This window comes from Saccopteryx leptura, chromosome 1, assembly GCF_036850995.1.
Source record: "Saccopteryx leptura isolate mSacLep1 chromosome 1, mSacLep1_pri_phased_curated, whole genome shotgun sequence".
NCBI lineage: Eukaryota > Metazoa > Chordata > Mammalia > Chiroptera > Emballonuridae > Saccopteryx > Saccopteryx leptura.
This window is the reverse complement of record NC_089503.1, coordinates 81,823,537-81,851,505: the sequence shown is the minus strand read 5'-3', so window position 1 is coordinate 81,851,505 and position 27,969 is coordinate 81,823,537. Positions and strand designations below refer to the sequence as shown.

General features: G+C 43.5%; 1 protein-coding gene across 1 annotated transcript in view; it reads left to right on the top strand.

The window, feature by feature from the left end:
• The first annotated feature begins 236 nt into the window (after positions 1–236).
• The window catches only part of MAML2 (mastermind like transcriptional coactivator 2), a 352,070-nt gene continuing 324,337 nt past the window's right edge, over positions 237–27,969 (top strand). Inside the window, exon 1 of the mRNA XM_066371136.1 lies at positions 237–2,076. Within this exon, the coding sequence (XP_066227233.1) occupies positions 1,561–2,076 (516 nt within the window). The 5' untranslated portion in view covers positions 237–1,560. The remainder of the gene's footprint in view (positions 2,077–27,969) is intronic.

The window sequence follows — 27,969 nt, the reverse complement described above, 5'->3', positions numbered from 1 at the left end:
TTGGGGAATTTCCCCGGTCTTACCCCCTCCGCGGAGGCTGAGACTGAGCTAAGCAAGCGCCGGGAGCCGCGCAGGCTTCGGGATTTACCTCTTCAGCCACTGGGAGGCCCTCTGCGTTCCCCTTTCCCCGGTGTCTGGCTGCAATTACTCACTCGTGCAGTGGCACCAGCCTTCCACCAGGGAGCCCCGGATACGCTCTCCCGCCCGCCCCTCCGCCCCCCTCCGTCCCCCCCATCTGCAGCTTGCTGGCTCTCTCTTTCTCCCTCTCTGTCTCACTCTCTTTCTCTCCCTCTCCTATCGGAGCACAATGAAAGCCTGTGTATCGCCGTGACTCCGGGCAGTGGAGCCAGTGTCAGCAAAGCGGCTCACAACAGACGGGAAAGAGAAAGGAAAATACAAGCTACTTTTTTTTTTCTTCCATCTATAAAGCGGAGCAATACAAGAGATAGAACCACATTGCTTATTGCGAGTCCAGACCCTCAGATCCACTGGCCGGGATGGAATGTACAAAAGTGGACAGGAAAGTGGCTGGACATGACTCGGTGCAATTTGCTGGAAGTTTGTAAGTGTGACCATCGTTTGTAAATTACTCTCGGAGGAGTTTGTCTCTCTTGATACTGTATTAGAATAGAGCCGGGGGTGAGGACTAGAAACGTAAGCGGGAGAGGGGGAAAATGTGTTGAAGGATCCCTCAGTGGCTAGCGACTTCAGACTGCTTTCATTTAAGGCGAGGAAATCTTAGAGGGAATGAGGAATTTACCGGTGATTGGATTAGCTGAAGAGGAAAGCATGGTCCAAAAGTCCAGTTACTGACATTGTTAACAATTGGAAAAACCGTCTCCCCCTTTCGGGAGAAGACATCCCGCTGTCCCCAAAGAGGAGAAAACACCGGAGCGAAAGGAAAAGGAGCAGAAATTAAAAGCCAAAAGACAGTCTCGCTTGATTTTTGTATGTTTTGAACATTGACTTTAAAAACCTTCTGAAACAGCACTTTTTTTTTTAACCTGAGGAAAAGTAAATGCTGCGGGTTCCATAGACTATGGTAGAAATACGTTTCTATGCAGAAACATCCCCATAAAGAATCTTCTGAAACAACTAGGTGAGGGGGAGTCTAGCTCTCTGTTACTACCTTTCTTAATTCCCTTTGCTGTCTATTCTGTTTCTGAGTTGATAAGCCCTGAATTCTTGCTCTAACCCCCAGATTGGGTGTTGACAACGTACCTAGTGGCTCTTGCCATTTTGGTGGTCGTGGTGGTGGTGGGGAACCCCACCAACTCTGTCCAACTTCTCTAGAGCTGTCAAATGCAACTGGAGTAAGTTGATCAGGGTTCGTTTCCAACTTATCCTCTGCGGTTGGTGTCTATTCTTGCTCCTCATCCTCTTTTCACTAACGCCCCTCCCCCACACCTTCTCCACTACTCCCCCAACCTCTGAAGACCTCTATTCATGTGGCCCTGAACACTGAGCTCACATTGTCAAAAACAGAGTGGCCTGCCATAGCCAGCAGTAGCCTCCTTTCACCTCACCATCCCAAAGGCAGCAATCATTGTGTCCACTAAGATGGGGGACACAGCGCCCCCGCAGGCCCCCACAGGAGGGCTAGGGGGGGCCCCTGGGGCGGGGCTCCTTGGAGGGGGTTCAGTCACCCCAAGAGTGCACAGTGCGATCGTGGAGCGCCTGCGGGCTCGCATCGCCGTCTGCCGCCAGCACCACCTGAGCTGTGAAGGACGCTATGAACGTGGGAGAGCCGAGAGCTCAGACCGGGAAAGAGAGAGCACCTTGCAGCTCCTGAGCCTAGTCCAGCATGGCCAGGGGGCAAGGAAGACTGGCAAACACGCCAAGGCCACTGCAGCTGCTGCCACCACTACAGCCCCTCCACCACCTTCTGCTGCTCCTCCTACAGCCTCCCAAGCATCAGCGACAGCGGCCCCACCGCCCCCACCAGACTACCACCATCACCACCAGCAGCACCTGCTGAACAGCAGCAATAACGGTGGTGGTGGTGGTGGGATCGATGGGGAGCAGCAACCGCCGGCTTCAACCCCAGGAGACCAGAGGAACTCAGCCCTGATTGCGGTAAGACACTTGGTTTTCTCCTGATACTGGCTGTGGTCGTGTGGCCTTTTGTGAGGGGCGAGCTTGCCTTGGCCTGCTGTGGAGAGGACAGCAATGAAAAGGGCCAAGATGTCACCTCACTGCCTTAAAGGCCATGGAGTGTACTATTTGTGTGGTTTCTACCCTTACTCACGGGTTCTGCTGGTGCGCATTGAGGGGGTTTCCCTCCACTTGTAGGGTATTCCTTAAGTGGGAAGAGCCTGAGTTTCCTAGAGGTTCTCTGAGGTCCACCGCTTGCAGGAGAGGTGGCTGCATTCAGCGAAGTCTGAGCCGCTGGGGAAGGCCAGGTCTCAAGGATGCTCCACTTTGGCTAGCCAGCTCTCATAAGCCCCAACAAGTTATTCTTCAGCCTGAACACATTGATCAATCAAACTGACCTTTATTTATCAAAGCCTTTCTTTTCTTGTACCATTTCCCCTCCTCCCTTTGAAGCACTCCCTTGTCTTTGGGTTAAGAGAACCCAAGTGGTGATCTGCAACACAGAGAACTTCCCTGAGTGTTCCCTCAGCAACACACACACTCACACACACACCATGTGGAGGGAAATGTCCCAGGCTGGTGAGGGGATATTTTTAAGAGGCCTACTCCCTGGTTTTCTATGGACTCCCCCAGGCCCCTCTCCCATCTGCTGCTTTCCATAGTTACTACAATCAGGTAGTGCCAAATTACAGCCTTCCTTACAGTGGGCAGACACAAAGGAGCTATTGACATGCTACCATCCTAGGAAGGACCTTGTCTTCAGCCACTTCTGGTGACAGGACAGCAAACCTGAAAGTTCTGATCAAGTTTCTGACTGGAAGTTCTTCCTCAGAGGCACAGACACACCCCATCCCAGAGGGAGTATCCCTTGAATCATTGGCTCTCGATGCCAGTCCTGGTCAGGTGACTGCCTGCCGTGTGCCGGCTTCCCCGAAGCTGGGGCCAGTGGCCTCTGGGGAGAAGGTGGAGCCCTGCCCTGGGCCCTGCAGACCTGCAGGCTTCCTCCCTGTCTGAGTTTCGTGGGGCTCCAGAAGTCCTGTGTAGGTTCCCCATACAGTCCCTAATGAAAGTCAGCAACAGGAAATAGCCAGGCAAGCTGAAAAGTACTCAAAAAGCCCAAAGGAAGGAGGGCACTGCATCGAGCTTTTCCAAAGGAGTCTGCAAAGGAGTTCTAGGGGGAGGACACCCTGCAGACCAGCCCGTAGGATGCTTCTTTGTGACTTCCCCTTCTCCGGGCCTGGATCTGCGGGGATGAAGTTTCTAGAATCTCTGGGAACAAGGAGGGTGCTCTCCTCCACACACACACTTTTAGCTTGGGATGCCTAGAACTGCAACTTCCTGGTGCCAGCTCCAGATGAAAAATAACTGCTAACAGTTAAACTACCAGGTATTTGCTGTTTTAGCCTTGAGTGAAATTAGTTTATGGGGTTAGAGTAGAGCTTCGAGGACTAATCTCCTTTCCCTTCTACCTGCTCTGTCCCCGCCCCTCCCTGGAATTCCCTCAGAGAGCAAGGGGAGCTGGTTTGGTGAAGGAGGGATGCTGAGGTGGAGGAGGGGGTAAGGACTCACTCGCATGGCGAGAAGAATCAGGTTTGTGTGCATGTGTGTGTCACCGGCATCTGCAGCCAACAGGATCTAAATGCCCTGATTGTCCCCAGTAAATTTATAATCTTTCTGCAAGTCTCCCAAGAATATGGCTTTGTGTGCTTCATGGTCTCCTGGTAAGTGCCTCTGGGAATACGACAGGGCACAAGGTACCCTGCCTTCCCAGTGCAGAAGACTGCTGTTCGTTCTGGGTGCCAAGACTGGACATGGTCTTCACACCTCGGGCTCTGCAAGGACGGTGGCTGCCTATGTGTGCTCGTGGCCTGCTTCTTTTGGTTTTTGCTTTTCTCCAACTTGGAAGTAAGATGAGGCTGCTCTTTTCTTTTCTTTTTTTCTTCTTCTTTTTTTTTTTTTTTTTTTACTGGGGGTTTGGGGATGTGAAATGAAACCAGCGTCAGTGGTTATTGTAACTTTACAATTTGCAGTAGGCAAGCTGGGAGGAAGTGAGAGAACAGTGTCTGGCCTTTCCCTACTGAAGGCTGTCCTGCTGCAGGAGCCAAAGGTGGCAGCCGTGCCACTCCCGGTCCATCTGAGAGGGAGTCTGTGTTCTCTCTCCTGATCTCCCAGCATTGCCTCACAGCCTCTCGGGGGCCCGGCCTCTCCGGGTGCAGAGAGGGTGAGAGAGCCACATGAGTTAGGGGTTAAAAGAGCAGTTCATTTCTCATAGTTGCTTTTCATTGAAAACGTGTGGCATTGCAAGGGGTGATCCACCACCCCCCTTTTGGTTATTGGAAATTCCCTTCTCCATTTTAGCTTCTAAATTTGGTTCTTTGTTACTCAGCATGGCACTCAGAGATGGTGATGCAAGTATTGTATTAGCCTGATAACATTGTATGCAAAGGGAGGCTGGCATTTGGGAGTGATTCACCAAGCCCATTAGGCCTGCAGGTCTCACTTCTCTGGGCTCCTCTTATTTCCCAAAACACTATTCATTTAAAGAGGCCTTTCGTGCAGAACAAGTGTCAGAATTCTTTCTTAATTGTATTGCTACTGTGTCCACAGCCAGATTTATTTCTGTCTTGGTGTGTTGAATGCATCAATATAATAGTTCATTCATATGCCATAAGTAGCCATAAACATCCTTTGGAGAAAGACAGAGAATATTGATCATCTCAAATCAAATATGCATGGTGTCCTCAGATGAAAGCTCCAGGTCCTGCATACCCGACAAGGCCATGTAATATTTGTCAGTAATATTTGAATGAGGGTGGAAGGAGAACCTCTGTTTCGTGGGATAGTGTTGACTTTGAGGGGTGTTATACTGCAAGAAATATATATTGCCTGAGTTTTTTCAATAGCCTAAGATGCAAGAACAATGCAAGAATAACCTCCAAGCCAGTTCTAATTCTGTCCACATTGAGAGTCTAATTCTGCAGCCCTTACTCAGCCAGTTTCTCCATTTAGCTCAAGTACAAGTTCAGGGAAAGCCTCATTGCTGCAGAGACTGCAGGAACAGGTCCTTTCAGAGAGCCAGGATTGTAGGGCTTTGAGCAGATCTGCATTTCCAACCACTTGGAGCAGGCTTTAGGCACTAAATCATTTTCTGGTGAAGTATGTTTGAATCTCTGAATGAACTGTAAAACTGAATAATTGCTGGGCCATGGAACAGTACGGTCTAGCGCTTCCGTGGTGCATTATTAATCTTTCCCTTTTGCCCAAGACAAGTCTTTTTCTGTCGCATACACTGTTGGTAGGATGGATAGATAAGTGGTTCCAAGTCATCTCTGGCTTTAGAGATTATCTTTTCTCTAATGTAGTGCAGAAGAAAGAAAGCAGATCAGACAAGGAGTCTGCGTCCTCCATTCTGTGCCTGCTTGATCACTACCAGCTGGGTGACCCAGGACAAGTTACTTAGCAGTCATCTGTAAAACAGAGAGGACAGGAACACTGCCCTAGGTCGTTGAGAGAAGCAAATGAAGTGTGTGTTTCTGAGCAGGCTTTGGAAAAAAATAAAGCACTGCAGAAATGCAAGGCATGATTACTAGTATTTCTAATAATAAATTACTAAACAGCAAATCATAATACCAGTTTTTCCAGCGATTAAAAGTATACTTAAGCTTTCAGTTGTCCATTTGAAATAGTGAAATAGCTTTTATTGTCAATAGAAGAATTGACAATGTGCTATCAAGATAAGGCTGCGATATCAGTGGAGTTAAGTGTTCCTGAAGTTCCCAGAAAATCCTCCTCAATGTGGGTGATGCTGTGAAAGTGTTTAGGGTCCCTGAATGCACAACTTTTATAGGCCCCTGCGTGGAACTGAGCAGCTTTGGACCCGAGAGTCGAAGGAATAGTAGAAAAGTCGTTTGCACAAATGGCATGGGAAAGTTAAATATTTTGTCAGCAATCGTCTAAAATGTTAATTGTTAGCTTAAGAAAGTCAAACAAGTTAAATCATTACCAGAGTTCCCTTGTTATTTGTAACTGATAATCATCAAGTTTCCAATGGACAAATCAAAATTTGAAAGCCGTAAATAGGGAGGCTGAGAACAGAAACAGTTTATTGGCCAGATCTCGGTTTCTGTAGCTGTCTTTGTGATAGATGTCCTCCCCAGGACTGTGATAGGAGTGTTTACATTATTTATATATGCAGCCATCATTTCCTTAAGAACTGACCTATTTTTGTTCCATTTTCCAGAACAGAGTAATAAAGGGAGAGGTCTTATCTGTCCAGGACCTTCCTACTACTTCTTTCAAGTAAATACAATTTTAAGATCTCACAAAGACAAGATAGTTCAAGTGGAGAGAGAAGTTGGTACAATCCTTTATCAAAAATTGACAGAGTGCTCGCTCTGACAGCAAAGTGATGCTATTATGTCAACCAAGATATCTTACTTGTTTAGCTCACTGTTTATCTATGTAAGTCATCTACCTTCTTAGAAATAATGTCACTGCTCGGGTGATGTTCATCAAATTTTTTCTAAGCACTAAAGTTTAATAGTGTTTGGCTTCTCTATGCCTGTACACCTTTTGGAAGTGCCAGGGTAAGCATGTCTTTTTCAAATGTTCTTGGACCTAATAAATATGACTAGAAGAATGGCAATGATTACCTGGTTTTGTGTTTATCGATGTTGTGGTGTATATCACTGCAATTTAATCTCCAAAAGCCTAGAAGGAAATTTGAAAAACACAAAAACAATTATGCTCTGTATGGCAGCTAAACCATTCCGAGTGCATTATACTATTTCCGTGTTCTTTAATCCCAGGCCCTTCTATGTGTTCATGGGCAGGGTCATGTTTAAGGAAAACAATTCTAAATTCTTTCTTCTGTGTTTTTATGCTAATTTCCCTCACACTCTAACAGGCTCTGTTACAGAATAGAAATACAGCTAAAGACATAGTCCCTGCTTACTTACAGTCTAGTAGGCTAATTAAGGCCACATCGATAAAGTTACAGCAAAAGCACTAATTAGGTAGAATGGACCAAAAGTGATGTAGAAAATCAGACAGAAAAGAATAAATATTCATTGAGCCCTAGAATGTATAAGGCACTTTTATTACATATTTTATGTAATACCTTACAAAAAAAGAACCCAAACAGGTGAGTAAGCAACATTTGTCCATTACAATAGGAAGCTAAAGCTTAGAGATATAGTAAATGGAAGCATTTAATGCATAGATTTTATAGATCAATGTATGTTCAGATCCCTACATCACATCTAATAGCTATATGAGCTTGGGAAAATAATTTTATTTTGTTGGGGGGCATCCTTATCTTCATCTGTAAAATAAAGCTAGCATTCTTTAGCAAAACTGTCAGCACAGTGTTTGTTACATAAGTGTTCAAAACATGAGCAGTGTTAGGAATCGGTAGGAGAGAGATTCAAATCCAGGCCAGGGAAAGCTTTATGGAGAATGTGGGTCACCAGCAGGGCCTGTGAGGAGGAAGAGAAAGTGGAAATGTGGAATCAGGCATCTGAATGTGGATGGGCAGGAATGTTAGGTGTTTGGGGACAGAGAGTGAAGCCTGATGATCCTCTGTAGTGGGGGAGACAGGGAAGGTGGGACCCTCTTCCTGGAGGGTCTGGAGTTCCGACAAGAATACAATCCGAAGCCCTGGGAAATGGTAGAGCAAGGCCGACCTCCAGGAGTCAGCGTCTGTGAAGCAATAATAATCCTTCATACACTTGCAGACAAGTATAACATTTCCCCTGCAGCAGCCTCTTCTCACAGCACATTGCCTAAGTGTTCTGTATTACCTATCTTCAGGTCCCCTGAGCTGCTTAATGCCTTGCTATTTACACACTTCTCCCATTCACTGTGAGTTATATACAGTATGACATGGCCTTTGGCATCAAAAAAAGATGGTTGTAAAAGCATACCAGCTAACATAAAAGAGAAAGTAAAAGAAGCAGAACCAACTCCACCTCTCTTCTTAGGCCTACTAGGCCTTCCAAAGCAAATAAGAATTACCCTGTAGATAAACGTGTATTCTGTTGATGCGAACACTGATCTTCCCAACAAAGGAGTTTCCCTATTTACTAACTTGGAAAGGTGTTTTCATTAAAAAAAAAAAAACGGTTCAAAACCCTGGGCTTGCCTGGTCAAGGCACATATGGGAGTTGACGCTTCCAGCTCCTCCCCCCTTCTTTCTCTCTGTCTCTCCTCTCTCTCTCTCTCTTACCCCCCTTCTCTCTGTCTCTCCTCTCTCTCTCTGTCTCTCCCTCTCCTCTCTAAAAAAAAAAAAAAAAAAAAAAAAAGAGATGGTCTGTGAGATTTACTTATTCTCTTGCTTACTTTTTAATATAGCTGTGTTACAGATCTTTTTCTTGCCCCAAAGTTTACTGGAGTACCAGGTTCCCCTACTGGGTCCACAGAGCACAGGGAAGACACTGTATGGAATAGATGGCAGAGAAGGAAAGTCAACAGCTCCTTCTCTCCCTGATTCAAGGCATGATGCTGGGATGCTTGACCATAGCCGGTGGGCTGTCTCCCTATGGCTTCCAGCCTCCACACTTTCCTACACACTCTAAGGAAGAGATGTGAAAGAAAAAAAATTGCTTTGTTTCCTGATAGAGGGGATGAATGGAGAAGTTCACTGAGGCTCCACAAGGCTTGAAGAGGGCTAGAGCCAAGCCCTACCACAACCCATTGCCAAAAGAATGGCTATGAAAATGGAAAAACAGCAGAACTAACATGCCCTGTCTTTTCATGGTTTTTAATGGCTTTAGCAAAGGTTCTGACATTTCATATCAAGAGGATGGATAGAGATGCTTTTAAAATTTGGAGAAATTATCCATTAAATTCAATAAAAGGTTGTTATGTAGCTGTTCTGCACCCTGAGACTTGATGTTTCCTTGCTGAGCAATTTGACATAGCCTTTGCCCTCTTAGTATTTACAGTCTGAAGAGAGAGTGGGTAGGGTTGGAAAGAGAGGTGTTGAAGTGGGCTGTTTAAGGAGGCAAGGCAGCATAGTAGTTAAGAGCCTCGGGTCGGGGTAAACTCTGCCACATAATAGCTTTGTCTTCTTGGTTAAGTTAGTTAACCTCTCCTGCCTCAGTTTCCCCACCTGCAAAATGGAATAATGGTAATAGAACTAACTACATGGAATTGTTGGGTAAATGAGGTAACTGCCTGCCACCGAGTAGAGGTTCAATTAATTTTAGCTGTCTTTATTATAATAATTATCAATCTGGCATGGGACATACTCAGGTCAGATTTATGGTTTTCCCAGCCCTGGATTCTGTCTCCAGGACATGTGTCAGGGACACTTTGGAGAAGAATGTGTTTTTTCTCTTTAACATTTACTTTAAATGGTTAGTGAGGGATATCACAGTCTCCAGTTTCCCTAAATAGTTTAATATGATCTTACCTGGGCTAGACTGACACTTTCCTGGAGTGGGTTAAATAGTGTCCTTCCTTCCTGGGAAGAGGCTCAATGAATACTTGTTCAATTCCTGAGATTCCAGGAGTCCTCATCCAGAATTTGACTAGAGTGAGTTTGACTTCTTACTTCTTCTAGAGCAGAGGCTGGGTTTCCATTCAGTTGTCCTGCGAGTGTGGCCTATGGGCTTTGTGGGTAAAAGAGAAATTTAGACCATCTATTGAGAGTTTGAAATCATTAGAACTAAAGAGCCCAAAGTTACCATTTAACTGAATTAGTAACTCAGACTGATGAATAATTCTTAAGTGAATCTGATCACAGAGTCACAAAGAGTTAGAAGTTGCCTGCTGTGGAGATTTAAATTTGTGCTCTTAAAAGCCAGATCCCTGGCTCAGGTTGCAAAGGAATCAGCTCACTGCATCGAACTGCAAGTGATCAGGCAGCACGAGGGTGCCCTTTTTCCCGGAGCATGTAGAAAATTTTGCACCTTGATGTGGTTCTCAGCTTGGAATCCGCCTTTGCTCAGTACCTCCGAAAGTGTGACTTTCCATTAGAAACATGAGGAAAATCTGGCAAAGTTTCCAAAGCAAGTTTTAGAGATGATAATTCTTAATCAGAAGCCTAGTGTTTCTATGAAGAAGTGACAGGATTAGAGTAAGAAAAATCTTATTAGGTGGATGATGTTTGGCCAAGGATGGATACATTGGCTCTAAGGATGCATTGGTTCTAATGCAGAGCAAAGAATATAGCCAGAATTCTTTTTGTTTATTTATTCCCCATCGTTTAAACTTTCATTCGCCTCCTCCTCTGGAAGGATAATGATATTCTTAGAAAATGTAGTCCAACTCATGTTGGGTTTGTTTTGTTTTATATTGTTTTTACAGTGTTCCTGCTTCCTGAGTCATTATGACAGGTTCATGCATTAATACGGAATCATTAACATCGTCATTTTAAAAAATCCTCTTTTGTCAGAAATGTGGCTGAGATATCTTTGTGGACCTTTTCCAGCCCACTAATAAATCTCTCCCACACGAAGCCCAACACCATCAATTCCTCATTGTACAACAGACTTCTTTTCAGGTAATTCCGACGGATTTGAACAGAAAGTTAATTACATGTGTGAGGTTTTGTTTTGTTTTCAGAGAATTTAACTGACAGTAAAAGTTTGCTGCAACTGCTGATAACTTACTGGAAGTCTGTTGGATACACAGTGTAATCTCTTAGAATCATGGTAACCAGGGTGCAGAGAAGGAGTTCAACGGAATATAATTTGTACTGTGCTGTGTCTTTGGAATGCTGACTGCCATACTTAAGTGAACATTGCTCATTTCTGGAGGTCTCTGAAGTCTGCATTATGTAAAAATAAAAACATTCTCTGGCCAAGAAGCTTAAGAGACTGTTTCTTTATTATTTATTTTTTGTGTGTGGTTGTTGTTCACCTAAGTGGACCGATACTTGCCGAACCGCCTGAGGCTTGCACATTTGATTGCCACTCTGCACCGTGCCGTTTCTGACAGCAGAATGTATGTGCTAGTGGTATTATCCCATTTGCTTGTTTCACAGAAGTGTTGAAAAAGTGCAAAGTACAAACAATAAAGAATAAACAGGAAAGAGCAGCAGTCCTCGGACAGAAACAGCCAGCAGAGGCTTCGGTTCCGTCAGGCTTGTGTCCGAGTCCAGTAGCCACTGCACCCAAGACGACTTCCTTTATCGCTTAGACTCTTTGCATGTGGCTCTGTCTACATGCTTAGTCCTATGGAGAGAGATTTTGAGCTGTCTCTGTGCTAAATTAAACATTAGTTTTCTCCTTGGGAACCTGATCTTCCCCAGACTTGGCAACAATATCTTTCAGAGAGAGCTTCCAGCTATGCATCTCCCTCAGGGAGAGATCCCGCTCAGGAGCCTGCCTTCCACCTCTCTGTGGGCTTAGCCGGTGCGGGGGGCGGGAGGGTGTGTGTGCACGGAAACTGTTTTGTCTGACCAGGTCTAGAAGCCCTTGATACCATGCTGGAGGACCCATGCCCACTTAGCACCTAACAGATGGAAACGGTCAGAGCAGCACCCAGCTCGTGGAAGAGGTCAACCACCTGTGGGCAGGAGTGCTCTTTGTTCACTGCCTCCCAAATTCTGCACCCACAGCAGTGAAAGGGAATATGATGCAGAATGGAAGCCATCTCTCGTGTCTCGTCTTTTTTTTTTTTTTTTTTTGCACCTCCATCCTGCCCACCCCCCAGGAAGCAAACTCATATTGATCTAAAAATAAGACCGTCTTCCATCAATTGATAGAGTTGTATGAGCCCTTAGAGAAAACAGACCCAGCCCTTTCTCATAAATGAAAATAATAAAGCCCATTTAAAAAAAATGTTCCAAGATCCCACTGCAGTAGAATTCAAGTTTTCTGACAACTATTCCAGGTTATAAAAAGTAGTCCTTTTGTTAAGGACTTTTTATAAACCTATAAAAAGAACATTAAGGGCAATTTGGGATTTTTATTAAAGTTTTGCTAGTAGAAAAAGCATGCAGTTTAAACCTTAAGGTAGATTGTTTTTTAGATGATCACAATGTTTCCTTCCATCCATTTGTAATGGGACTTTACCACTTCTCCCAGCAAAAAGTGGATGCTGTTTCCCCCTTAAGTTTTAAGTGGCCTTGTGATTTGTTTTAACCAAGGGTATGTGACAGAAATGACAGTGTGCTACATTCAAGAGTGGGCTTTAAGAAGCTCTCTTGGACATAAAATTTGTTAAGTGGGTAAACTACAGTTTAAGTATTCTTACCACAAATAATAATAATAATAATAATAAAGTAGCAGAGAAAACTTTGGGAAGTGATGGCTATGTTCATGGTCTTGACGGTGGTGATGGTTTCACAGGTGTATACTTATCCCAAACTTATAGAATTATATATGTTAAATATGTACTGCCTTGTATATATCAATCAAACCTCAATCAAGTAGCTTAAAAAAAAAGCCCTCTTAGAACGCTGACACCACCATATAGAGAAGCTGGTCTAACCAACTGGATGATGAGGCTCCAGACGTAGAGAACTCAGCTGCCCCACCTCTAGCCAGCACCCAACTGCCAACACGAGAGTGAGTGAGGCCATCTTAAACAAGCCTGTCCTCCAACTTAGTGCAGCCACGAGTGAGCGAGCCCCAGAGAAATCTGCAGAGGAACCACCCAGTCAGCCTTGGGAATCATGGGAAATATTATATCACTGTATTAAGCCACTAAGTTTAGGATTCACTGAATAAGAACAGGAAGAGCTTAGCATGGAGGATGGTTCCACCTCTCTATGTGTGTTATCCCAGGACTGGTTACTTACCATCTTTCAGACTCACTTTTCTGCTTTTTGTAATGATAGAAACTATCTCAAAAGGTTGTGAGGTTTGAATGAGATAATGCATGAAAGGCCCTAACGTGTTGTCAGACGCACGGCAGAACTTAACAAACGCCAGTTTCCTTTGTCTCTTTGTCCTGAATTATAATTGGAGCCCTGCTCCCTTTGTCATCTCACTCTCCCTTCATGGGCATCAATATTCTCCTAGGCTTCGCCATATCACTGTTCCTCTGAGCAACAATTTATTTTTTCTCTTCTGAAGGATGGTCTGGTGCTGTCATTCCTCCTAACTACCAAATTTCCAGCATTCTTGTTACGCTCCAGGGAACACATCTGCCTTCGGTAGTCTACCTTAAAAATAGAAAAGGGTTAACCTCATAAAGATGTCACTCCCCTGGTACTGTTATGCTGCCCTTGGGAGAGTCACACAGCATAGCAAATATATATATGGCCGACGTAATTGCATTGGATCTTCTAGGTCACAGGAGACTCGGCTAGTACAGCATACGGGGAAAACATAAGCATATTCTGGCTTGACTTGCAGTGTTTCAACACTCTGTCATGTTTTTTGGTAGCAAATTACTCTAAGTCCCTCTTCTTTTGTTTTTTCATTTTGCACTTTACAATAAATGAATAAAGAGAAAGTATTAAAGTGATACTATATTACACTTATTAGTGACAGAGTAAAAGAATACTGGCCCGGGAATTCAGAATTGAAGGTCCGAGTGCTCCCACTATACTAACTAGCAGGGCAATTTAGTCGAGTCCTCCTCCCTCCCTGGTACTTACTTTCCTCCCTGGTTTGGATCACCTCTGCGGCCCCTTGGCAGTTGATAAACTCTGAGTAAGTGTTCTGATATTTTCCTCTTGCTTTACGTACTTCAATCTCTTCTTAAATATATCTGTTAGTTGGACTACAAAGAAGGAAAGGTGACAAGGGTGGTAATGTTTTGTTTTTTAGAAGCGAATACTCGTGAGGGGAGTCCGAAGCGATCTTGGGAACAGGGTCCAGCTGTGGCAAACAGAAAGCCCGCGGCCATATCAACTGCTTACCTCCTGTCCTAGAAGTGATGAACAAATCACTCTATATCTGATCCTGCTGCTTGGAGTTTAGGGTTGCAGTATGAGAAACACAGTTGCAGAGCTAGGGTTTGATTCATCAAATTGATTTTTAGAGGGAACGCTGATTCTTTTCCCCAGCTTCTCCCAACTACACTTGGGACATTTCTGTGGGTAAAGAGGTTCCCAGTGGAGTACCCCTGGGAAATAACTGCATCAAATATAAAATGTAAAAAGGGGAGGAAAATAACCTATAGAGCTTTCCTTCCTCGGGAACTGACTGTTTCTGCAATTATACACCAGTCTCTCCATCGTTTGTCTCTCTGTCTGTCTTCTTTTCAAATACACATAACAATTGAGAAGTGCTGATGAATGGATGGGATTTTATATGTGTTACCACTTCATTTCAAAAGTATGTTTCCGCTTTAAAAGGGAACTACAAATGAGAGTCACTGAGGAAGAGATTGGCCTGGAGGAGGGGAATTCAATCCACTGACTCCTTTTTTTTTTTTTTTTTTCTTATCGCTAAAACCCTAAGCAGAGAGTGTAATCACCTATTTCCCAGGGGCAGCTCTAAGCCCTTAAAACTCAGATCTGTTTAGGGATTTAATAAAACTGGAAAAAAAGAAATGCACCAAATCTGCTCCAAACAAGCCAACAAAGAAAAATTTACCCCAGCAAATATTACATCTAGAGCATTTCTTTGATGCACAATCCCCTCCCTCCCTATCTCTTGATTTAGTTGGAGCACAGCTCGTTAAATTGCATCTGAAGACTCCTAGGATCTTCCGGGACTGTGGAGCACATCTTAGGCTCCAGGCCAGCCCAGTGCGTGTGCTTTCACAAAGCAAGATGTAACTAGCAGGAAGCCGAAAGGGTCATTTGGCTGTGGTTGTCGTTTTATTTTGTTTCGCAGGGTAGACACATTTGGCTTTATTGTCTGTTAGATTAGAGCCATAGAGATGGTGATAATTTTTTTTCTGTAACTTCTAAACTTTTCTTCTGTTAAGACTTTTTGGATTTTTAGATGAAAATGTCTTGGTATTGTGCTATACAAGATGGCTTTTCATTTTTTAAAATACTAAGATAAGGGAAGTCAAATTTTCTTTCTTTTCTGATCGATTCTTACTTTTGCTTAGAAAATACACCCTAAATTCCCATCGCGCGCGCGCGTGTGCGCACACACACACACACACACACACACACACACACACACACACATACACCACAACACCCTTTGTTTACATGATGTTTTAAAGTATTTATAAACATGTTGGTTACATGGGTAGCTTTACAGAGAAAATAAAAACGAAGAAGTGCATTAAAGACTATGGGAAATAAGATCAGTTTTAAAGGAAATTGCCGCAGAAAACAGGAGAAGGTACATTGCAAAAAGTAAGAAAGGTCATTAGATCACTGTGGTAAGTGGAGTGAAGGAGACTGAGCTCTCCTGCGAACTAATGGGGTGACCGCGGGGTTAGTCAGTCCTCCTTTGCTTCTGCAACCCCGAAAGGTTGGATTCCTCAGCAGTTTGCTTGGCTGGATTATTCCTGACATACAGGATTCAGCTCAAATATCACCTCCTTAGAGATACCTCCCTGGCTACCCTAACTATCGTCCACACACAGGATCTTTCCCTCTCTCCTCTCCCGCATCACTTTATCCCATTACAGAGGTTTGTTGTCTTCATAGCTTTCATCACTGACTGAATTGAGGTGGATACCTAATTTATCTGTGCATTTCCCATTTTCCCCACCAGAATGTCAGCTCCATGAGAGCAGGGACCTTGCAGCTTTGTTTACCATGTGCATCCCCAGCCCCTAACAGTTCCTGGAACATTTTGGATCCACAATAAATATTTGTTGAGTGAATGACCAGATCCCTGGCTTTTAAACTGGAGATGAAGTACTTATGAGTCCTTCAGGACTGGAGGTAGGAAAGAAAGGTGAAGTGACATGGGGTGGGCCTCCTAGGTCTCCACCTCCTATTTAGTTATGATTATATATATATATATATAATTTTTAATAATGCTAAAGTATGCATAACTTTAAATATAAACACTAGTTTTTAATCATGTATATAAAGGCAGATCTAGATACGTACTTGTGTAATTAAAAACATGGTTCCAGTGCTACACCCTCCTTTGAAAGCTACAGGGGCATGATGATCTCTTAGGATTCTTCCCAGAGTAAGCTTCAATAGCCCCCTCTCTCATGAGAAGCAAGGAAAAGGGTGATGAAAGAGAAGTTTTATATATATTGAATGCCTATTGTGAAGCCTTTGGCCCACACAGGAGAGATAAAGTTCTTGTTTAATGAAGCTTACATTTTAATTTTTTAGAAGTCTTATTTATTGATTTTTAGAGAGAAAGGAAAGGAGAGAGACAGAGACAGAGAAAGAGAAAGAGAAATACCAATCTGTTGCTCTACTTATTTATGCCGTCATTGGTTGATTCTTGTATGTGCCCTGACCCGGGATCAACCCTTGGTGTATCAGGACTACACTCAAACCAACTGAGCCATCCAGGCCAGGGCCAATGGAGTTTACATTTTAATGAGGAGAGGGAGAACAGAGAGTAAACAAACAAATTTGACTAGCGATGCAATAATGCAAAGCTCTTTATTTTTTAATGTGACTTATTGGAGATTGATTTGGGTCAATTAGAAGGAAGCAATTCTGGAAACACTCTGGGAAGTGGAAAGTGACAACCATCAGGAAATGGCGGCCCCAGAGGATGGGCGCCTGGGCCAGTGGCTGCTGTGAGCCCGGAAAGCTGCCTGCCCAGTGTCTTCCCGGTCCAGGCTGTGTGCTGCTTGGGCCAATCTGAGCCAAATCCTGGTGCTGAAGCTCCCAGGCAGGAGGGTGGTCATGTCAGCATCATGTGTGCCTTGGAGTCACTGAGGTTTGAGGATTAAAGAGAAACTGTTGAAAGCCATGTTTTGAGGGAAAAAGGATACCCATCTCTCTCTAGCAATAGAAACAGAAAGAAGAGGCTCAGGAAATTAGCATCAGGGGCATAAGGAGGCGGAGGCAAAGGCATAGTGGGCCCTGAAGAGGCAGCAGAAGCAGTAACTGGCATTTGCAATAGTCAGTACTGTCATTTCACATGGACACAATCCGTACAGTCCTCACAGAAGCCCTATACTATAAAGAAGGCGAGTGTGGCTTTTAAAAATTTTACACATGGGGAAACAGACTCTGAGAAGTTGAGAAATGCTAATAATATCTTACTTTTGAGTAGCAAATTTGCAGTTCATCAAGTGTGTACACACAGATGACCTCACGTTGTTCTCTGGGGTGTCATTACGGCCATTTTAGGGCTTGAACTGGCCTGTGCTAACTCCACTAGTGAGCAGCCATCCACCCTCCTGACCCCCAAGCCTGTGCAGGGTGCACAGCTGGCAAAGTTGAGTAGCTGGGCCACAGATTCATCACTGAATTTGCATCAAAGATGAGGACGTTGACTGTCTTGAGCTCCCAGAAGCACACCCCCTCATACTTTATAGCAATGACTCGCCTAGAAAGAATGGCAATCATGAATGGAATGAGGATGTCAGACACCAAGGGCACATCAAGTCTAGAATAAGGGAGGCTGAAAAGAAAAGGCCATTCTTTTTTCTTTTTTAAAAAAATTAATAATTTGTAAGGATACAAGGTGACATGAGGAAAGTTTTTTTTAATTTATGAAGACCCACTCTTTGCTCCCTATGTTTCTTAAGATTCTAGTGAGTCAACTGGAAGGTCTGGGGAGAGAAGGTGAAAGGTTGCTATGAAGAGAAACTTGATCTTAAATCAGAGAAGCAGATTCATCTCTAACACCAAGACTGGTCTAAGTTTTTCTTCTTGTTATTGCTTATTTTGGAATGAATATCTTAGATGGAACTTAAGGGAGAAACCTGCAGTCCTTTGTTGAAAAGTGATTTTGAATCTACTCTGATCCAAGTTAAATATTTTTTCTGTGCTGATGGGTCTTTTCTCATCAGAAGAAAATGCAGGAGTTCATAAATGCTGGGATTTTGCTTCAAAGTGTAGATATGCCTTATTTATCTGTGTATTTCCAGGGCATACAACACCTGATAAGCAAGCATTTGGTAAATGCTTGTTAAAGTTAAGTGGTGGAGAGCATGAGCTCTAAAGTACCCTGACTCTTTATTTCTTTTTTTTTTCCCCATTGATTTGAGAGAGAGGAAGGGGGGAGGAATAGAGCGAGAAAGGAAAGGGTAGAGAGAAAGAGAGGGAGAAGCATCAACTTGTAGTTCCTTTTATTTGTGCACTCATTGGTTGTTTCTCGTATATGTTCCGATAGGGGATCAAACCCACAACCTTGGTGGCTCTGGACAACACTCTATCCTCTGAGCTACATGGCCAGGGCTCCAACCCTTTATATTTCTGTGACTAAATGTACCATACACCAAATGTGAAACACTAGTTTTCAAGGTAGCTTTTGGTTCAGCATATTTTTTAAAATCACATTTATTAAGTGTTCAACATGTCAGGCACTCTACTAATAAGTGTTTTTGAATATTAACTTAGGTTTTCTCACAGTTACACAATGAAGTAGTTATGATCTTATTTCCATTTGACAGATGACGAGCTTTAGGTATAAGGTGGAGGAACATGCCCACATCACTTAACCATGAGTGTTAGACTTTAAACAGAGCAGGATGATGCCACTGCCCATGAGTCTAGTTATGGTTTCCTACTGCATACAGTAGAAGGAAGTTATACATGTACTATCCAACCCCAGCTCACACATGATTTAGACCTCAGTTTGGAAGCCAAGCACAACAAGACCTTTGAAAATCAGTAACAATTAGAACTAACTCATCACCTACAATACAGACAAAATTCAGAATGAAGTGTAGGGGCCACAGATTACTCCTTGAGACAGTTGCTTGCCTCTTGTTTTCTAAGAAATGGAAACATGTAGGATTTGTGAGTGACAAATATGTTTCAACTCACATGCCAGGGTAAGTAAGTTGGTCGTAACCACCTGAAAAACTGTAGTGGAGTCTAAGGCAATATTCAAGTTTAGTGAGAAAGAGGGCCATGGTGGTTCATTATTGCTATCTGCCATGGAGGGAGAGAAGGCAGCAGGGCTGACAGGTCCTCAGATGGAGTCTTCAAGATTCAAGAACCTAAACTTGGAGGATCTTGAAATATAGATTCCTGGCAAAATATATATTAACTCTTCCTGTGGAGAAAAGTGTTAGGACCTGATTATATTGTGAGTGTATATCTATTTATAGAATAAAGTTAGGTTTAAATAAGTTAGTTGCAAAGTGCAGTGCAAACCCAGCCTCCCTCCCTCCCTGGCTTGCAAACAAACTGCCCCAAGCCCTTCTTATGTGAGAATGTTGGAGATACTATTACTCATGATCAAGAAATCCATTTTTGGTAGAAGCAGAGACAAAAAAAGAAATAGCCTGACCTGTGGTGGCGCAGTGGGATAAAGCATAGATTTGGAACACTGAGGTCGCCGGTTCGAAACCTCAGGCTTGCCTGGTCAAGGCACATGTGGGAGTTGATGCTTCCTGCTCCTCCCCCTTCTCTCTTTCTCTCCTCTCTGAAAATTGAATAAAGTCTTTAAAAAAAAAAACAAAAACAAAAAAGAAATAGAAATGGGGAAATGATGCCCTAAACATACGTGAAACCAGCAGAACTTTCTTTTGGAAATCAAATCCTGGTATAGCGGCCTCAATACAAATTTTAGCACATATGTATTGAGCTATTATGTCTAAGCCCCACTTTCGGTACTAGGAATGAAGTGGTTCTGTGGTCTCTTGGAAAATGCTTGCTTTATATCAATGGCTTCCTTTTACCCTAGAAAGATAAGTGATAGAGCATCTTGAATTTGTGTCGAGTGCAAAATTCTGTGTGATGGCGTGGATATGTTTTCAATGTAGACACATTTTGTAGTTTTTGTCATATTCTCCAAGCCTTCCAAGGGTCAGAGAACCTGAGTTGGTTCCACTAAAGAATCCACTAAAATTGGGTAGTATTTCTTCACTCTACAGAGCAGTCAGTTTTTGCTAAGAGATCCAAATATTTCCTTTGAGTTTCAGGAATCTGGACAGAAAGCACATGTAGCTTTCTTCATACCTAACATATTTCCTTTACCTTGGACTTTTATTATCTAGTGAAACATTTTCTTCTTTTCCCAAACATGAGCAAAACCACGAGCAGTCCTTAGGCAGCAGCTGAACTTTTCTTTGTTGTTTTGCAGTTTAGTTTTGAGCTCAGTCCAGCAATGTTTTCCTTTGTTTTTAAGTGGCCTCCCACCATTTTGAGCCTCCCACCTTGACCTCTAACTCCAAATTTATGTCTCTGTGTCATTGTGGGGAATTTCTTGGTGAAAAGGATAAAGCTCAGCTGAGGCTTGGTCTCAGGGATTTTCCTAGTAACACTGACTCTTTATTAGCTCTGCACTGCAAGCTGCTAGAGTTCATACTTTGGCAGTGGACCATCAAACACCCTATTTTTAAGAGCCTTTAACTTAGTTGTAAACATGTGCTGTGACTGGGAACTCACTTTCTTTACTCGTATTTACCAAAGAGGTTGAACTGTTGAAAAGTTGTTATAAAAAAAAAAGAAGAAAGAAAGAAGAAAGAAAGAAAGAAAGAAAGAAAGAAAGAAAGAAAGAAAGAAAGAAAGAAAGAAAGAAAGAGAAAGCCCAGACTTCAGGACTATTTTTCTACTCATCTAACTCAAAACTGTGTGTGATCTAAAAAAAGAAAATTTGTCATTTTACTACTTAATTTGATGGTCCAATCATATTGGTAATTTGAGGGGAAGAAGAAATGGAATTGCTAGGTGATTTTACTTTGACATGTGCCCATCAAACACAGATGGAGGGAATGATTGACCAGAACAGCTCAAAGAAAGGCAGTCCAGTAAGCTAAGTAAATTGTTTATGGCCTTAAAGTCTTTTATATGTAGAATAAAAGTGTTCTGTGGACATATTTCTTGCACACTCTAAATTCTGGAGACCTTACTAGTGCCATTAGGAGGACATAAATTTCCAAAGTTTCATCAACTTGCTTATACATAGATGTATTGTTGATGTCTAAGGGCCTTAAAAAGCAATATCCAGAAATTCAGTGAAAGAAAAATGTAACAAATGTGTCTATTTCTTTTATCTCCGGAAGATATTTAGTCAAGTGTAAGGACACATGGATTAAGCTTTTGAGGAGATTGTGACCTATAGCCCTAAAAGCAGGAGTTTCAGGAATTCAGACGTTAAACAGGAGAGGCTGAACTTTGACATCTTCCTTCTTCTTCTGTTTTAAGATTCTAAAAGTAATGTAGGTAAATCCTCAGACTCCATCACAGGAGAAATGCCAGTTTTCCATGAGGGTTTAGCATTTCTTGAAACAGCTTGAAGCAGAGGGAAGCAGCAGTGCTTCAAAGAATGGCCACATTTATGAGGTAGAAAGAATAGAAAGACCTAGGGTGGCGGTGGGGGGTTGGGGGTGGTATCAAGGGTCATGGCCAAGGAGGCAGCCATAGACGGCTGGAAGTGCTTGGCCTGGAAATCCTCTGCTAAATGAAGAGTGAGTGCATCTAGACCATACAGATCCTGTTTGAAGGCACCTGTCCTCGGCGTTGGTTTTATCCTGCAGGCTGCTTTTAGTTGTTGTTTCCTCCCCACATCCCAGACAGATGGGCACCTGCACTGGCCAGCACATGACGGGCACGTGTTTGCTCCCTCCTCCCTGAACGGCTCCTCTGTTCTGAAGACACTGACTTTCTTGGAACTTGTCGGGTAATAAGTTGTCTTGCTCTATGCTTCAGGTTTTGGCCTTTAAATCACTCTTTTCTTTCCTAGTGCTTTTAAACACAAGAATCTGCTGGTCCTGGTGGGTCTTCATTTGCTACAAATGCTGGCTACTTGATCTTTAGAGAATAGGAAATCCAGTGTGTCCACGCATGTGCGCGTGTGCGTGCGTACACACACACACTCACACACTCTTAATGTTCCCATCTTCTTAAAGCAATAATGAATGGAAGACTATCACTGTATATAAATTCAAAAATTCACAAGATAAGATCTCCATGCCAGAAGAAGGTGGGAGGGGAAGGAGGAGAAGCACAACCAATCCCACAGTAGGAAATGTCCACTCTCTTCCTATCAGATCTGCTCAGGGCTGTGACTGGACGTTCTACCCAAGTTATCGTCTAGAATCAATTAGAGTGCTTTCTTCTTGAGTTGCCACGAGCTTGGGTACACCAGGAGGCTAGAAAATGATCTTGAAATTACTCTTTACTCAGCTAACAGAACTGCTTCAGGGCTGTGGTGACACCCTAAGTAGTACCTTTCATAATGACTCCCTTTGCCCACTCTCCCAGTGTGTCATCAGACATTCGAATATGCCTCGCTGTTCGGTTTGCGGCGAGACAGTAACCAACAGGTGACATAAACCAGTCAATACAACAAGGAGTTAATTCCACTTTGTTCAATTTTTCCCTTGTTGAGCAGCAAGTATTTCATAAATATATCCTAACTCATAACCCCCTCCCCCACTTTGGTAGAAAAAGCACCATTGCCGTAAAACAGTCTTAATTAGTGTGTCTTTTCTCCCTGGGCCATCCCGGAAAGCCCTCTGTGTTCTTCAGGATGCGCTAGGGATTCTTACCAATGAATGTCCCTCGCACAACTTTTTTGAGTGAGGTACCACTCTAGATCCTTTGTGGAGTTCACGAAAACCTCAACTGGTTCTCTCTCGGGGCTAGCCTTCTGTGTATGAGTTGTGATATGCTCATTGACTTTGTGGTGCTTGTCACAATCTGAAAGGTACCTAATTGTTTTGTTTTATGTTTTTATTTTCTCTACCATTGAATATAAGTTCCTAAAATTTTTTAAATAGAGTCAAAATTAACTTAATGTCAGCAGGAAGATGTTTCCTAAAAGTTTATAAGAATATCTCTTCCTTCCCTTGAGGGAGGTGGTCACTACCCCTTATGTGGACCGCCTTCAGAATAAAGAACCATCACACGGCATCTGCACCTTACAGTTGCAGCACATGCGTGTAACTGCTCAGTGAGTAGCAAAGAAAAAGAGGCCATGCTGGATCAAAAAAACACATATTTATGCCTTTAAAACTTTCAGGAGGGAGAAGAATTTGCATCATTAAACTAATAATTCTCTGTAAAAAATTTTGGGCATGATTTGTGTTCAAAAGTTAGTTTCCAATTGCCATGTTAATAAGATGGTAAGATTAATTAACTGTATTATCTCTTGATGCATGACAAATGACTCCCAACACATAGCCGCTGAAAACAGTAAACGTTTATTATTTCACACAGTTTTTGAGGGTCGGGAGTTCAGGAATATTAGCTCAGGGTCTCTCATAGGGCTGCAGACATGTTATTGGCTGGGGCTGCTGTCACCTCAGAGTTCAGCTGAGGCTGGAGGGTTTGCTGCCCGGTTCTCTGGTGTTTCTCAGCAGGACTCGGTCCCTCGCTGGCTGTTGACCAGGGCCTCAGTCCCTTGCCACCCTGGCCTCTCCCTAGGCTACTTGAGTATTCTCAAGTCACAGCATCTGGCTTTCCCCAGAGGCAGTGATCTGAGAGAGGGGGAACTAATATGGAAGCCTCATCGCTAACAACCTAATCTCAGAAGTGACACACCTTGGCTTCTGTCATATTCTACCGGCCACATAAACTGACCCTGATACAGTGTGGGAGGGGACTACATAAGCATATGAATACCAGGAGGTGGGGATCATAGAGAGACATCTTGGAGGCTATTTAACATATTAATGAATAAACATTGGCTGATAACCCAGGTTACCATGTCCTCTGTTGTGATATCAAGGAAGGTTATGCCACTGCCTATTCTAAAAGTAGGCCATTCATTCATCTTGCATGTATTTATTGTGTTAGGATACATCAGGGAATACAACAGAGATCCTCACTTTCACAAGTCTTACATTCTGTTTTATATTCTGCTTTTCATGTAGCAACTCCCATGAGTCAGTGGACTCATGTGATTAGGGTAAGTTCATGGATCTCAAACCATTGTCTCAGACTGACATGCATTTGATCCACCGCATAAGAAAGAGGGATAGCTATTTTCTTCATCTGCTGAAATAAGGATAGGCTTTTCAAGAGCTGTAGTAACAACACCATCTCTCTAGTGATCACATTCATCTATTAACTGTCATAAACGATCACTTCTCTTTAATAGCTAAACGAGGAAGTAAAGTGCATTACTTAAAAATTGAGGTATGGGATCAGACCCTGCTAGATTTGAGTCATAACTCTCCTGCTTTCTTACTGTGTCACCTTGGACATGTTGTTTGACTCATCTGAGCCTCAGTTTTGTCATCTGTAAAGTGGTGATAACAATAGCACCTTTCTTACAGTTGTGAGCAATCAATGACTGAAAACACTTGTCACAGGATCTGATTTGTAGATAAAACTCAGTTTTATCTGTCTTTTCTTCATTCTGACTGTGCCTCTGCATCACACACAGACTCAGTACCAAAGGTGCTATGAGCAGTGACCCCTTAGTTCAACCCCAAACCCCAAACTCTAAACTCTAAGCCATCCAAGACAGTAAGAGGCAGAGTAACTTTATTCCCAGTGCAGTTGCCCTCCCTCCCGCTTCTCGGAGCTATGGCTGCCACTAGTGTGTATATTTTGTGGGGAGAATAACTCAATCTGAAGTTCATAACTTGTGCTAAAGCCTTTGATTTATCATCAGGAATTTACCATGTAGATGCGTGAACGTGCTTTCCATATCCCCCTGGTAGTTTCTTACTGATTCTGTTTCTCTGTTGAATATACTTGGCCAATAAGTCATCTGTCAGCAGAGGGGCCCGGAGGAGAAAAAGCCATGTGCTAGGGTTTCTGTCTCACTCTGTGAGTCCTGAGCACTGAGCTAGGGAGCCCTGATAGAGCTGCTGTCGCTGAGCAGGCAGCCACTTCCTGCCACAGAGGTGTCTCTTCCCGAGCTGGGGAAGCCTGCGGTTCTGCTCCTACTTCCTCTATCATTTTCCTTTGTGGAATGATACCATTAGATAGGGTATGGACCCTCATAACTGCCAGCCCCAAAGAGAATATACAAATTAAGCAGATAGGTGTAATTTGGGAGAAGGCAGTGCAGTATATTTCTTGGAGATATCTGCTGGTTTGGAACTCTGTGTTTTACATACCCTCCTAACTTCCTCTTGCCTCCACTGGGCAGGAATGTGTGTGTGTTGGGGGTGGGGGGATACATAATCCCTTGAGCTACTGAAAGACATGAACAAATGTAACCAATTTCCAGGCAGCGTCATGGACTCTGACTTCTAAAGACACATGAGGGTGGAGAGGGCTGAGGAAGAAGGAACAGATGCTTTGAACCGGGCAGTCTTGAGTTAAAATCCTGACCCCAACACTTGTTGGCTCTGTGACCTCGAGTGATGGCATTTCTTAACCTATCCAAGCCTATTCATATAGAAAGTGGAAATAATAGCAACTTGTGAGAGTATGTAAATCACGTAACACTTTGAACAATAAAAATCCAAGCGAAAAAAGCATAAGGAAAGGTTCCAGGAAACACTATTTTTTGTTCTTTCTGAACTCTACAATTTTTCAAAAATTAATCAACTTAGAACATCACATTGTTTTTATTAGGAGAGGACATTGTGGCTTCCAGGGCTCTGGTTCTCAAACATTACTGTATTTAGCGATCACTGGGGAGCGTACTAAATTGTTGGGCTCCATCAGCAGAAATTCAGGATCTCTGAGTGGGGTCTCTGTAGAAGGTCCTCCAGCCATATTTGGAGATATTGATTGTGGGGTAACTCCAAGTCTTGGAAGGTTTTGAAATTAGCTTGGATTAAACATTTTAGGCGTTTATGAAGGTCAGATATGAGGCACATTGTTTTAGCTTCTAAGACATGGACAGAGATCTCTTAGAACTGTCATTGCTTCTCTGTGCCTTCTGGGAGCTTTAGAAGACACAGACGCAAAGATTTGCAAGGACGCACCCCACATTCTGTAGGAAATCTGTCGTCTTCATGTATTACCTAGACGAAGAATTCACTACTTTGCACAGGCATCGTTTGAGAATGCAAGCAGGAACTGGACCCAGGAATATCTGTGGAATGCAGGCCGGAAGCTGAATGACAAGTCAAACCAGAGGAGTTGGGCAGATAACGACTGCCCAGAGACACTGGGAGCCTCACAGTAAAGTGATGGTGTGGAGGGGGCGTGGAGCCCCAACAGTCAGGAGTTGTCTATCTCTCTGACCTTCTATGTCTGTAGATCATGTCTTCAATTCAGTCTCCAAGATATAATTTGAATTCCCCATCTGGGCACCACTTTAGCCCACCTTAGCCTCTCTACCTTGAACTGCTACAGCAGCCTTCAAACCCATGTCCCTTTCAGTGCAGATTGAGTACAATAGGAAAGGAAAGACCTTCTTACTATATAAAATTGTTCACATTATACCCCTGCTTAATACTCTTAAGTGGCCTCCTGTTGCACTTGAAATAAAATCCAACCTCCTTACTCAAGTCCTCCACGTGCTACTACTCCCTTCTGTACTGCTTTCAGGCTACACTTGCCCTTGCTTACCACACCCAGCCACGTGGCGGGCACTTAACTTCCCAAATGAATGAAGGTCTTTTCGTCCCATAGAGCCCTACGGGTCACCTGGCTGGCTCCCGCTTAATTTTTAGATCTCAACATAAATGATAGCCTTACTCAACATCCCACCTAAAGAGATTTCTTCCCTGCTATTTTGTATTTTGTCTTTACAACACTCTGTCTTCTTTACAACACTTATTACAATTTACATTGTTTCTATTTATTTCCTTATTTTCCCCCAGTTGAGTCTATCATCCTCTTTAGAACATAAACTCCATTTAGCTCTCTTTTTCACCAGTGTATCTGTGGCACTCATCAGAGAGTGTGAGCATGGCTTGTTGAATGAGCGAACAAGTACTCTGACTTGCTGTGTTCCAGAGGATAGGGAAGGAGGACCAGTGGGAATACTGCTACTGTTTTCCGAAGAGATTCACTCCTCGAGAGTATTCCATAGGAGGAAATTGTAGGAGTGTGTAACAAGTGACACACTCACCTAAACTGGAATTCAAGGAACAGAGACATTTTTATTCTGTTTTGTAGAAAAGTCACAGGCCTACATATTGCTCAAGTGAGAGCAAGGCTGTGTCCCTGTGATAGAGCACTGTACATCCTGGCTTACTGGTGCTTTGGGCTACCTTAATAGCTAACATCTAACTGCTGATCTGACCACTGGAAGAGATAAGCTCTGAAACTGGGTTTCTATAGAACTGACAGGATCAGGGACTCCCTAGACTTTCTCACAGCCAGCCCCATGATGCCTGCTGACACTTAGGACGAGATGCACAGCCCAGCTCAGGATGATGGGGACACTCGGAGCAAAATGTCCTCAGGGAAAGGCCAGATTTTTCTCCTCTCTGTTGGACCTTCTAGGAACCAGCTGAGAGGAGAGTTAGTCATTTTGACCTGTCGGAGTAGGTGAGTGAATTTTACATGAGGACAAATGAAGAACATTAAAACTCTTTGATTCCAAAGAGACAAAAAAATTAAAAGAGTATACAAAAGAAATAGATATGTGGAAGCCATTGACAAGATCCTAGGATACAAGAACTCGTTTAAATTTAAAAATGTTTGAAAGAGGATAGCATAGCATAAATAATAAAAGGTACTTATTTTACAATAAGTAGTAAGTTTATGAGGCCCTGGCCGGTTGGCTCAGTGGTAGAGCGTCGGCCTGGCATGTGGAAGTCCCGGGATCGATTCCCGGCCAGGGCACACAGGAGAAGTGCCCATCTGCTTCTCCGCCCCTCCCCCTCTCCTTCCTCTCTGTCTCTCTCTTCCCCTCCTGCAGCCAAGGCTCCATTGGAGCAAAGATGGCCCGGGCGCTGGGGATGGCTCCTTGGCCTCTGCCCCAGGCACTAGAGTGGCTCTGGTCGCGGCAGAGCGACACCCCGGAGGGGCAGAGCATCGCCCCCTGGTGGGCAGAGCATCGCCCCCTGGTGGGTGTGCCGGGTGGATCCGGTCGGGCGCATGCG